This window comes from Schistocerca piceifrons, chromosome 2 (genome assembly GCF_021461385.2).
Source record: "Schistocerca piceifrons isolate TAMUIC-IGC-003096 chromosome 2, iqSchPice1.1, whole genome shotgun sequence".
NCBI classification, from domain to species: domain Eukaryota; kingdom Metazoa; phylum Arthropoda; class Insecta; order Orthoptera; family Acrididae; genus Schistocerca; species Schistocerca piceifrons.
The window spans coordinates 628,976,035-628,989,266 of NC_060139.1; the positions used below are offsets into that span (position 1 = coordinate 628,976,035).

General features: G+C 40.0%; 1 protein-coding gene across 1 annotated transcript in view; it reads right to left on the reverse strand.

The window, feature by feature from the left end:
• The window catches only part of LOC124776894 (putative ATP-dependent RNA helicase TDRD12), a 451,178-nt gene that overhangs the window by 234,256 nt on the left and 203,690 nt on the right, over positions 1-13,232 (reverse strand). The window contains exon 8 of the mRNA XM_047252081.1: positions 6,384-6,554. Coding sequence (XP_047108037.1) covers positions 6,384-6,554 — 171 coding nt within the window. The remainder of the gene's footprint in view (positions 1-6,383; positions 6,555-13,232) is intronic.

Below are 13,232 nucleotides of genomic sequence, written 5' to 3' on the forward strand. Positions count from 1 at the left end.
AAATTTGAATGCCACTTCATGTTTTTTCATTACACTGTATATATTTCAACTTGATGTCCCTCTACATTTATAGTATGCTATACTGCAAAGTATGGTCTGAAGATGGTCTGCCTTGGAACTGAAGCCGGTCACCAGTAAATGTGATGTGTGTGTGATCTAGACTGTTTTTCTAAGCACAATTGATAAATTGATCACTGTTTTCCCAAAATGTTTTCAAAAAACATGTGAGAAACATGGTTTCCTATTCTCTTTCTGTGATCAAATCAAGGTAGTACTTAAACTCATAAAACTACATGAAATTAATAATGAGAAACTTCAACACTAAACTGGGAAATAGGAGATTTGAAGCTCTGGCAGGACATTTTGGTTCACGAGCATGAAATGAGAGAGGTGATCGCCCAAACAAACTTTGATCCAAATTGGCCTTGAAGGCACAATGGTACCAACTGACCATCTTATCATCCTCAGCCCATAGGCGTCACTGGATGCAGATATGAAGAGGCATTGGACAGCACCCCTCTCTCCTGAATGTTATCCGTTTTTGGGACCAGAGCCACTACATCTCAATTACATACCTCCTCGATTGTTCTCACAAAGGCTGAGTGCAACCCCCTTGTGAAGAGCACTTGGCACACCCCAACAATAACCCAAACAAGTATTAGCGAAGTCCAACAGTACTTAACTTCAGCGATCTGATGATAACCAGTGTGACCACTACAACACTGGCACAGTCACTTATACTTGGTTCAGATTACTACCTCAATAACTATTTACATGGATATCTCTAGTAGACAACAAAGAAAATATAGTTCACAACCAGAAAGTACGTAATTTAATCAATAAGTGTTTTGGAACATCAGTCACAAGAGCATCCACTTGTCCTGACACAGACTTATGATTTGAGCACAGACTATTCATAGCCCCTCTAAAAGCAAAATTCGTAAAACACAACTCCACAAAAGAAGACAGCTAATAAAAAAACTCAAACGACCTGAACTGAAAAGTGAAGTGGGCATGGATATCAACAGTAAAATAGTGACAACCGTGACACCTCTGACTGATCAAGAAAACTGTTCCAAGTTCGGGAAGAGATGAATAACATTATGATAACCACTGCTGCAGATAAGATAAGGGTATCAAAAAAAGAAATGGATAACTTTCATTGATGAATGAATGTTGAAAGCACAGAACCCAAGAAGATCTAACTAATGACAATAATATTCAGAAACTTCTAAGGTCAAAGATTAGAGTAGCAAAAAATGAATCATTACAACAAGAATGTGAAGAAATTGAAAGCCTGCAATGCTTCACATGATGATTTAAACTTATATAAAATGTTAAAAGAAATTACTGGGATTTACAGAAGAATAAACATATCTTGACAGTCAACAAAGTTAATAAAATAGTCCTTGATATTATGGAGAAAAAAAAGGTCTAGAAAGACTATATTAGGAGCCTCTTTGCACATGGCAGAGCAAATTTTGAGATTTGTAGAAATGATAATCTAACAGGACCTCCAATTATGACCTCAAATACCAATAAAGCTATAGGCCTCATGAAATTCCCATAAAACTCATTAAATTTCTTGACGAAGAATGTATAATGTCTGACAAAAACTTTTTAATGTAATTTATGGTACAGGTCATTATTCTCCCCAATGGTTATCAACTTTCATTTCCTTGGCAAAAAAGAGGAATTTGTGAAAATTTGAGGACCTTAGACTCATTAGTCTTATGAATCATTCCTTGAAAATATTTCCAAAAATCATCCATCAAAGATTATATGAAATATGCGAAAAATCCATCTGTGAGTTGTAATTTGGATTTAGGAAAGCTTTAGGTATGCTTCAAAGATTTAATTACACTACAAATTCTAGTGCCAAACTGCTATGATCAAGATAAAAATTTACACCTATGTTTTATTGATTATGAAAAACCTTTTCACAGAGTATAAAGTCACAAACTAATAGAAATTCTCAGAAGAATAGGTATAGGTCAGAAAGACATCTGCTATGCAGAGAATTTATATCGGAATCAGACAGCATTGGTTAAGTTTGATAATGGGGTCATTGACCCCTATTAATAGGTGTAAAGAAGCCTGACATGGATACATTCTGTTATTTAATTTGTACTCAGTGAGTATCTTTCAGGAAGCACCTGGAGATATAGAAAAAGACATACAGGCTAATAGACTCTTCATTATCAATAACATTTTACTTTTCTGTTGATACAGTATTGATTGTTGATGATTTTAGATGACCTTCATCAAAAGAGTAGGAGATTACAGCAGATATCTAAAGTCTGAATATCAACACCAAGAAGACACTTGTTATGACTGTAACACAACAGCACAACTCATTTACGAGCGAAAATCTATGATTCTACAGCTCCTTGACACAAATAATAGACAAGTTTAAGTGCCTCAGAATGTGGCTCTGTGAGGACTGAAGAAGGTACAAGAAAATAAAATGCTGCACATTGAATGCTCATAATGCTTTCATAAAATTCAAGAAATATCTCAGAAGTGCAGACTGAGACCTAAATCTCAGAGTTTGACTTGTAGTATACTACATCTGGTCTGTATTTCTATCAGTTCTGGTGGATGGACACTAAATATGACACAAAAAAGAAAATCTTGGTCTTTGGAATGAGGATTTATTACAGAATGCTCAAAATACTGTGGACAGCAAGAAATGTTAACAATGTCTGAAAGAAGAAAAAAGTGTGGGTCTAGAATGTATGTTACAGAACATCAAATATATACTTCTATAGTTGGTAATATATGGGAACGCTGATGATAAAGAAGAAAAGGGCAAAGAAGATTACCTTAGTTATATAGCATATCAACTACTACTTACCACTTCACGTTTCCAAGGCGCAAAGACTGTCCCATAAAATTTCAGGAGTGCAGCCACATAAATTCAGCTTCTCCTTCTAATATTTCAGCTGAATAACATCCAGCCATCTTCAGAGTGAGCCGTGGTGACTAACGCTCCAGCACTTGCTTCATCCTTTTAAACCCAAGGATTGAAGCACTGTGTATGCGGCCAAAGATATCTTTGGCCACATACGCAGTGGTTCGGTCCTTGGGTTTAAAAGGACGGAGCAAGTGCTAGAGCTTTAGTCACCTTTGCTCACTCTGAAGTTGTCTGGATGGTATTCAGCCAAAATATTAGAAGAAGAAACTGAATTTATGTGGCTGCATGCCTGAAATTTTATGGAACATACTACTTATCACAGTTAACACAATAAAGATGCACTGAGTGGCTAACAACATCCATTAATGGATAAGCAGAGGATGAGGAGGAAGAAGTAGATATGTACCTAGCACAAATGTAAGGGGGGATAATCTGCTACAGCGCTAAGATAAAGTTCTTTTTCAGAGTGCTCACACTCACACACATATGCACATACACGTGTCCAAGTGGTTCTCTCCCACTGCTGCAGCCTGAATTGGGTGAGCACCCATCACCATTACTCTACTGTTTACAATAAAAATGCAAGTTCTCAAATGAGTGTGGGGACAGGGAAAGTATGTAATGGGTGCAAAAAAAACTTCAGGAGGAAGGCTAAAAAGGATCATAATAATGTATAACATCCAGATGTATTTAAGAGAGGTGACTGGCACCTCAGGCAGAGGGAGTGTATGGGTCTACTAGTAAAACCGCTGAGGTGTAATATGTAATATGAAAAGGAAAAGATATAGGTGAGATATGGTGAAAAATAAGGAAAGAAAAATACAAGTGAGATATGGTGACATATAAAGGAAAGGGGAGCAGTGTAAAGCTGGTATGTGCAGAAATGCGGAATGGGATGGGAACAAGTGGGGTAAAGGCATATAGAGAACAGGAACTATTGAACATTCAGATCAGGAGAATATGCTGCACAGACAGCACCCAGATATTCACTGCAGAAAAGCTCATGTTTCTTCCTTTCAGCCTGAAGACAAACATCATTAACACTGATTTGCAGCAAAAGTTGATTACTACCTGTAATTTACAGTAATTTTATATTAATAAAATCACCTGTGATAGAAAAATTTGAAGTTCCAAATCCCATAACCTTTGGCTTTTATGGGGTAGATGAAATTTAAAACAAGTACAACACATATGCCTTTTATCTCAAAACAAGTCATTCAACTCGTTTGATGCAGAAACTGACTATGGCCAACAAAGTGACTAACCTTTAATGCAGTGAGTGAGAGTGTGTCTTTGGCCAAACAACCATGCACTCAGCTGTTCACAATGACTGAATGTGAAGAAAGGCTCCACGTTTTGGATTCCACAGGAAGAAAAGGTAGGAGTTTGTCACAACATAAACTAATTCCAACAGTGGTAATATATAAAATGTTCTTGCCAAATAAATGTCTTGCTACTCCATTTCCAAGCAAACAAATAACTTCTGTTTTAGCGTTAATTCAGGCACACTGTTGATTGGCTTCCCCAAGCAATGACCACTGACAGCAGATTGTACTGCTAGACAGGTGCACCTTAGAAACACATTCGCAGGGAATTTAGTGCCGATCAGGAGGAGGTCCACGATTAAGAGCAGAGTGGAATACCTTCAGTTGCAGAGGCAGTTATTGAGATGATCCAGCACGAAGTGTTTCAAAACAGGAGGATCACTGTCTGTTGCTCATATTCCTGGGAGTTCTTATGGTACAGTTGGAAGAGCTGTGATGGAAAAATTGGGGTGTCACAAGTGTTGCAGTTGATGGCTACTGTGTGTGCAGACTGCAGAACATGAGGAGAAATGCCTTCATGTGTTCACCAGTTTCTTCAAAAGTGTCAAGAAGATAAGGTAGGTTGTTGGTCGCCGTTGTTACGGGAGGCGAAATGTGTGTGTGTTTCATTCCACTCCCAAAATGAAAGACATATCCAAACAATGGCATCACCCAGGGTCACCAGTTGCAAAGAAGTTCAAACAAACTCTTTCAGCTGGCAAAGTCATTGGCCACTATGTTATGGGATAGTAAGGAGATACTGGTGATCGATTTCATGGAACCAGGGACGACAATCAACTCGGACAGTTATTGTGTAACACTACGAAAACTCAGGCGAGCTATCCCGAATCGCTGGAGCGGATGACTGGCAGAAGGTGTAACGCTGCTTCATGATAAATCCTGACCTCATGTCTCCCACCAAACCCAGAAACTTTTCATAAACTTTGGTTGGACTGTCATGCCCCACCCACCTTACAGTCTGGAACTTGCACCTAGTGATTATCACTTGTTCCCCAAGTTAAAGAGACACTTGGGTGGCCAACACTTCCAGAGTGACGACGAAGTCAAAGAAGAGGAGAAATGCTTCCTCAGTGGGTTGGTGGTGGAATTCTACAACATGGGGATACAGAAACTGGAGTACTGTCTACAAAAATGCATAGAAAAAAATGACAATTTTGTAGAAAAATAGAGCTAAGTTTCTTCTTTCCAATGACATAAATTTCTATGAGAATAAACAACGTTGTCTATCTGTAAAAATGAAGGGAATTGTTTATGTATTTATTTTTCCTCTGATTTGTACTACCCCTGTATTTATTCATGACTGTTACACAATGAAAAGAAAAAAATTCTGTTTGTACATACATAGTTAAGGATTAATGAAAGGAGTCTAATAATATAGTGCACAATGAACTGATGGAAACAACACATGGTTTATGACCACAGATGAGAGATACTGGCAGAATAAGGAAACAGGCAGGTAACACTCTAAAGAAATGAAACATATTACAATACTGTGCAATGTCTCATATCTAAATTTACATTGACACACTGAAAACCACTGTTAAGTGCCTGGCAGAAGGCACTTAACCTAGTACCAATTGTTAGTGCTTCTGCTCATTCCATTCCTGATGTTACTCATGACATTTTCAAGTCAAAACATGTAGTTTACAAATGAACACAATCATCATATATGGAATTGCATTATAAGATTTTCTATATTCAATATAATTAAATTTTATGGCACAAAATAAACAGTTAGCATTTCTAGGCATGGAATTGTTTCTGATTCACCCAGTAGTGACAAAGCAAGAAACATGCCTGGATTTACTGGCTTTCTACATCATAGGAAGATATTTAAAAGGCCTGAAATCTTTCTTCAAATAAAACAATTTTAAATATAGTTATGGAGAGCTTGGTGAGACTTCATCATGTTGGAGACACTAAAACAACTGATCAAATCTTCATAACTGACTAAGATTTCTTCATGTAACAACATTAATGATGCAAATTACTGTTTCCAACAAAACACATTTTTCATTGCTAATAGTATACCATTATGAAGCTTAACAATGTAATACTGAAATAAAAAATAACAACAAGATTATTTTAAAAGTATGTTCCTAGATTATCTAGAAAAATATATAATAAAGGTTTGTACTTACATCATCATACAAGTTCTTCCGAAAAAGAAATGATATCAATGGGACAATATATGAAAGTGTCTTTCCAGATTTAGCTGGATTCACCATTACAACACTGTAACCACGTAAAATTGCTGGCCACATATAAGTCTGAATACGCATTGGTTCAATTATGCCCAGTCTATAAAGTGTCTGTAAAAATAAAGAACAGGATACACACAAAATTGTAGTGAAACCTTGAAAATTACGAAAATTACTGCAGTGACTTAACAAAGTGCACAAATGAACAACAAAATATCTGATTTGACAGGATACTGAACAAAAACCATTAATGTACATGGAGGAAAATATGAATTCTGTAATTGGAATCATTTGAAACCACATACTTGTTTTTTGCAGTACATATACAAGAAAAACAACATACATCAAAGATGTACAAAGGTTACTCTGTTAAAAAGTAAGAATTAACAGTGAAATCTTGAGTGAAGAGTGATAGGTCCGTTCTTCAGCTTTAACTGTATACCTTTTTTTTATATATTTCTTCCAATCCGATCCAATTCCTTTCCCTTCTTTTTCTACTTTGTTCCCAAACAGAAATTGCTCAATCTACACAAAGATCATTAATAAAAACATATTTTTTTCCACTGTGGGCTAGCATGCAATTCTCCCATTCTTAAACATATTTGACGATTTGTCTATGGTATCCTTTTACCAATCCACTGACAAAGAGAAAAGATACACATTTAATATTACTTAAACATTAGATTTTTATTTTATTTTACTTTACTTTAACAACAATATGGAAACCACAGACTACTACTCACTCCACAGAGGCAGCATTGAGTCACTAACAGGCACAGTGAAAGGAATAATAAAAAAATTTAGCTTTCAGCTAAAGTCTTTCCTCACAAATAGAAAACACACACACACACACACACACACACACACACACACACACACGGGGCTTACTTTGTAGATCACATGGCTGCTTTCACAGATGGGCTTGCCTCTGTTTTGGTAGCAGATGACTGAAAAGACTGGAGTAGATGGTAGTGGGAGGATATATGGCACACATCTACTATGTAGGTCTATTGCAATGATCCAAGCCATGAGATACGGGCTTTGGAGCAGAGGTGGAGCAGAGTGAAATAAGAATATTGCTTAGGTTGGGTGGGCAGCAAAATACCACTGTGAGGGGAGGGGGGATATTTCTCATTCAAGTGCAGGATGACAGAGAGTTGAAACTGTGGCACAGAATGTGACTGATTCACTTACTCTAGTAATTACCACCTGTTATCCCCACTGCAATTGTATTTTGCTGGCCATCCAACCTAAGTAATATCCTTGTCTATCTCCATTCCAGCCCTGCTCCAAACCCCTTGCCCCATGGATCATATCCCTGGAACAAACCTGTGCCCTACATCCTCCCACTATCACCTTCTCCTGTCATGTCACAGCAATCTCCTACCCTATCAGAGACAGGGACGCCTGTGAAAGCTGCCAAGTGATGTACAAACTTAGCTGCAATCACTGTCCCACATTCTAAGTGGGCATGACTACCAACAATCTGCCTGTCTACATGAATGGCCACTGTCAGACTATGGCTAAGAGATAGCTGGACCAGCCACTTGCTGAAAGTGCTACCCAATGACTGCTTCACAGCCTGTACCATCTGAATTCTATCTGTTGTGACTTGGCAAGACAGCCAAGCCACTATGAGGTAGCCGAAAGGCACACGTTTAAGCTCACGCAGGCTGGCATGAGGTCTGGAACAGTTAAAGGAGTTGAGTCTACTAAAAAAAGTACGTAGCTTCTGGAATACTTAACTTTAATCCATAATTGGTAAACATCGGTCTGACGGCACATGCATCACAAGATAAATAGCAAATGATAATGGCGCCTTGCTAGGTCGTAGCAAATGACATAGCTGAAGGCTATGCTAACTGCTATCGTCTCGGCAAATGAGAGCGTAATTTGTCAATGAACCATCGCTAGCAAAGTCGGCTGTACAACTGGGGCGAGTGCTAGGACGTCTCTCTAGACCTGCCGTGTGGCGGCGCTCAGTCTGCAATCACTGATAGTGGCGACACGCGGGTCCGACGTACACTACCGGACCGCGGCCGATTTAAAGGCTACCACCTAGCAAGTGTGGTGTCTGGCGGTGACACCACACTATCCACAAACACCTGATTTTCTGAATTGCACTGGTGAGAACTCTGCCTACAGCACAACCTTCATTCCTGTAAACAACCCCCCCACCCCCAACCACACCCCCCAGCCTCAAATGTCACTAGCCACTGTCCTCCACCTAGCTGTACCCTTCCCTGTTCCTACCAAAGTACACACATGCCTTTTATCTCCCCAGTTCACTAACAATCTTATCCTCTTCTCTACTTCTCTCCTCCCCCCTTCCTGCTCCCACTCTTCCTCCCCACAACCACCCAATGCAGCACCTAGCAGACCCAATTTGCCCCCCCCCCCCCAAGTTCCTGCACTTTCCTGTCCCCCACCAAGTTCCTGCACAGTCCCATATGCAGCTCTAGCATCCTCCCCCACAATCACTATTTGTCCCATGCTCCACCTTACCCACAACATTCACCCCAGTAGACTGCTGATCACTTCAGACACAATCACATATTTGTGTGTGTGTGTGTGTGTGTGTGTGTGTGTGTGTGTGTGTGTGTGTGTGTGTTCCTTTCCATATTGTCATTATCTCTTATTCCAGCCTGGACCTACCAGTGTTTTATTTTATATCTGGGCTTCCTTGGACCACTCTGTTCAAATATACCAAGATTTATACTGGTACTTGTTACTGCTGCAATCACAGATACAGGCAATGTCATGTAGTGGTAAGCATCACTGGCTGGTGTGCTGGGGTCACCAGTTCAAAGATTTATACTGGTACTTGTTACTGCTGCAATCACTGATACAGGCAATGTCATGTAGTGGTAAGCATCACTGGCTGGTGTGGTGGGGTCACCAGTTCAAAACTCAACAAACAGTAATTAATTGTTTTTCATAATTATCATTCTTGAAATATCTTATGTCTGTATATCTGGAAAATTCAATGGTTCTATAGATACTAGCACTCTGGAATATTCAATGTTTGTATAAATAAATTCACTGTTCCATCCAGGAGATCAATTATGTTCTGTCTGTACATTGGTATCAGTAACAAATGTGCAGCACTTAGCAGTCCCATCCTGCTTCACTGATGATCCTGCCTTTCGATTCGGACTTGATCACGGTTTCGACATGACGTTGTTAGGTACTTCAAAACATCTCCAAACAGGCAACACAAAAACCGTCACCCACACGGACAGGAACCACAATGCAGGCAAGCAGTACATTGTTCCTATGGTCCCTATATTCAATAGACCAATGGATTCCAAGTCAGCAGTAAGTCAGCTGCACATCAGACATCCATCAGTGTTCTCCAGAGATGCTGGTGAGGACCCGACGAAATGACTGAAAGGATTTGATCGAGTCGCAAAATTCGACAGGGGAGACGACCTGATGTGTTTGGCAAATGTGTGCTTCTACTCAGACGGCACAGACAAGCAGTGGTTCCACAATAATAAAAAGATGCCCAATACCTGGGACAAATCCCAGTCTGAATTGAAGAAAATGTTCAGCGATAATCAGCAGCAAGTCCATTTAGTAGGAGAACAATTGAAGAACAGAGCCCAATGTTATGAAAATATGACACAGTAGCACATATATCAAGTTTTGGCCCTAAGCCACATTGTGAATTCAAACGTGACAAAAGCTGAAAATACCATATACTCAAAAAAGGGTAGCAGAAGACATGTACCTAGCTCTCCAGACAAAGGAAGTCAAAGTAATAGAGGAATTCATTCAGTGGTGCCAGCAAATCGAGGAAATGGAACAGAAAAGAATTGAGAAATGAGGAATGACTGACTGCCGAATGTAATCCCTACATAGTCCTTTGTGGAATACCACCATTAATGTACTTTTCTCATACAGCAGATGGTAAGAGAAGAGATACAGCAATGTATGGGAATCAGAAATGTCGGGCCAAGTACACAAGAGACAGTCACGAATGTGACCCGATATGCTAGGAAGTAACAGAGTGTGCTGAGGATGAGGCAGTCTATAGCGCCAATCACGACCAGTTGAATGCGCCATGAAGAATGGACTCTACCAACTTGGAACTTACACCACTGCCCTCAAATGACAACCCAGCATGCGACCAAAGCAGGTACAACAAATTCCTTCACCAAGTAAAACAATAGTTTGTTTTCATCGTAAACACCATGGAAAAATTGTGCACTACACTAGAGAAAAAAGATAAATGTTTGGCAACTATGCCACAAGACGTCAACCATCAAAACAGCCTTCTTTACACCAGTCATCTAGGGACAACTGAAGTCTACCTGTGAGCCAAAGCTGATCACTGTATCCTGAATGACGTCATTCCCCAACACACCACAGCTGTTTCCCATAACTGTACAAACATGCCTATTGCTCGCCTAGCTATCAAATTCAAGAAAACTAAGCAGGGTGATCACCTATGGAGATGAGGCTGTCAGCTGTAAATCCTCCATGGATGACAGTTACCACGATGATAGGAAATTTCACTGACATCATCATCAATGGCCAACCAGTCCCGGAGCTAGTCGAATCAGGAGTTTCTTTTTCTGTAATGTTGAATGTTTATCATCACCAACTAAAGAAGACTATGTTCTGAGATACAAAAACAATTGTGCAGAGGGTCACAAATGGGAAACACATCCAGGCCACAGAAACATGGATGACAAGAATAACTAGGAACGGTAGGACAAAGTCCTTCCAATTTGTTGTCATAACAGAATGTAGCCATGATGTTATTCTTGGACTGAACTTGTTTCAGGTATCACAAGATGCATAGACTGTGGAAGATAGCTCCAGATCGATGAAGATGTTCCAGCAAGCACACATGATAAAGATTGCTCTGGGCATTGTTCGATTTGAAGACATTGTTGCTCCACCATCATAAACAAGAAGAGTCCCGGTTGTGAATTGAGTTGCACAGTGAAACTATGAAGCTTCTGTTGGCTGGAAGAAGCTACTCAAGTTCACAAAAGAAATTTACATACCAACAACAGTCACAAGCATTGAGTATGGTCAAGGAGAATTTTGGATCACTAATTGTCACAGGAAACCACAACTCAACCCTAAACATACATGCATAGTAATAGCCAAACCAATTTAGGAAGGGCAACTTGGTGTCATCGGCAAAGGATCACACTCTGCTATCGCTACAGGCAAGGCAGAGGAGGATGTTACACTTGAACTGCCAATAACATCTGGCCTAACTGAGGGACAACATCAGAGATTAATAGCCGTTCTCCATTAGTTTTCGGAGGGTTTCAGCCCCCGTAGTGGAGAAGGGACAGCAGCCCATGATAAAATGCCATCTCAACAATGGAGATCACCAACAATCAGTCAGCACTTATATAGAACATTGCTGGCTGAACAATGGACAATCCAGGAGGAAGTGGAGAAGATACAGCAAGACAGCATCACTGAACATTCAGAGAGCCCTCGGTCATCTCCAATGGTCCTTGTAAAGGAGGAGGATGGCACATGGCATTTCTGCACTGAGTACCAATGACTGAACAAGGCCTTGAAGAAACATGTGTATCCAGTGCAGTACATTGAAGACACACTTCACTGCTTGAAACGAGCAAAGTATTTCTCAACAATAGACATGTAGCCAGGCTACTGGCAAATTGAGGTTGAAGAGGCTGACCTCTACGATCTCAAAATTATGTCGTATGGAATGGGTAGTGCTTCACTAGCATTAAAACGTATGATGTACAACCTGCTTCTACACTTTAAATGGATGACATGTCTTTCGTATCTGAATGACATCATAGTTTTGCAGTGACATTTGAAGAACACCTAAGCCTACTGACAGCCATGTTGAAGTGTTTTCCAACTGCAGTTTTCACACCGAATAAGAAAATGTTCCTCTTTGTCACCCAAGAAACAAAAATCTTGGGGCACCTAGTCAATGGTTGTGGAGTCCAACCCAATCCGGAGAAAATAAGAGTAGCTACAGATCTACTGACTCCTCGGCACATTTGTGATGTTAGCAGTTTTCTCCGAATGTGCTTGTAGTACCAGCGGTTAATAAAAGATTTCTGTGTCAATGCATGTCCCTTGCATGAAACACTGCAGGGAGACAAAATTTCCCTGGAGCGAGGCACAAGAAATATCTTTCCTTGTCCTTAAGGAGGCTCTAACATCTCCTCCAGTTCTAGAGTTATATGATGAGAATGCCAGGACAGAACTTTACACTGATGCTAGTGGTTTTGGAATAGGGGCAATTCTAACAGAAATACAGGAAGGTGCTGAAATGGCCACTTTCCAAGCCTAAGATAAAAATACTTTACAACCAATAAAAAGTGCCTTGCAGTTATTTGGACCATCAACAAGTTCTGACCATATTCACTTGGCAAACCATTCTTCACTGTGACAGACCACCATATCTATGCTAACTGACTCACCTAAAGCATCCATCTGGTCGACTGATGAGATGAGAACTTGGGCTACAGGAGTACATCATCGCCTTGGACGCAAACACAAGAATGCTGACTGCCTTTCAAGTTGTCCTTTAGAGGAACGCAGTGTGGATGAAAATTCAGTCATCACTGTATCAAATGACACCCTACTGCCGAACAGAGGGAAGCTCCAGCACTGATGAAAACCATATAAGCCTTGAAAAATGAGAAACCAACCAAAGGAGGATTCCAATCAATAAATGTAACATTCTGTAAGAGGAACTACGATTTGATAGGGCAGCAATGATTGCTCATCATCCCAGCTCATCTGCAGCCAGTGACCCTGGAGTATTTTCAAGAA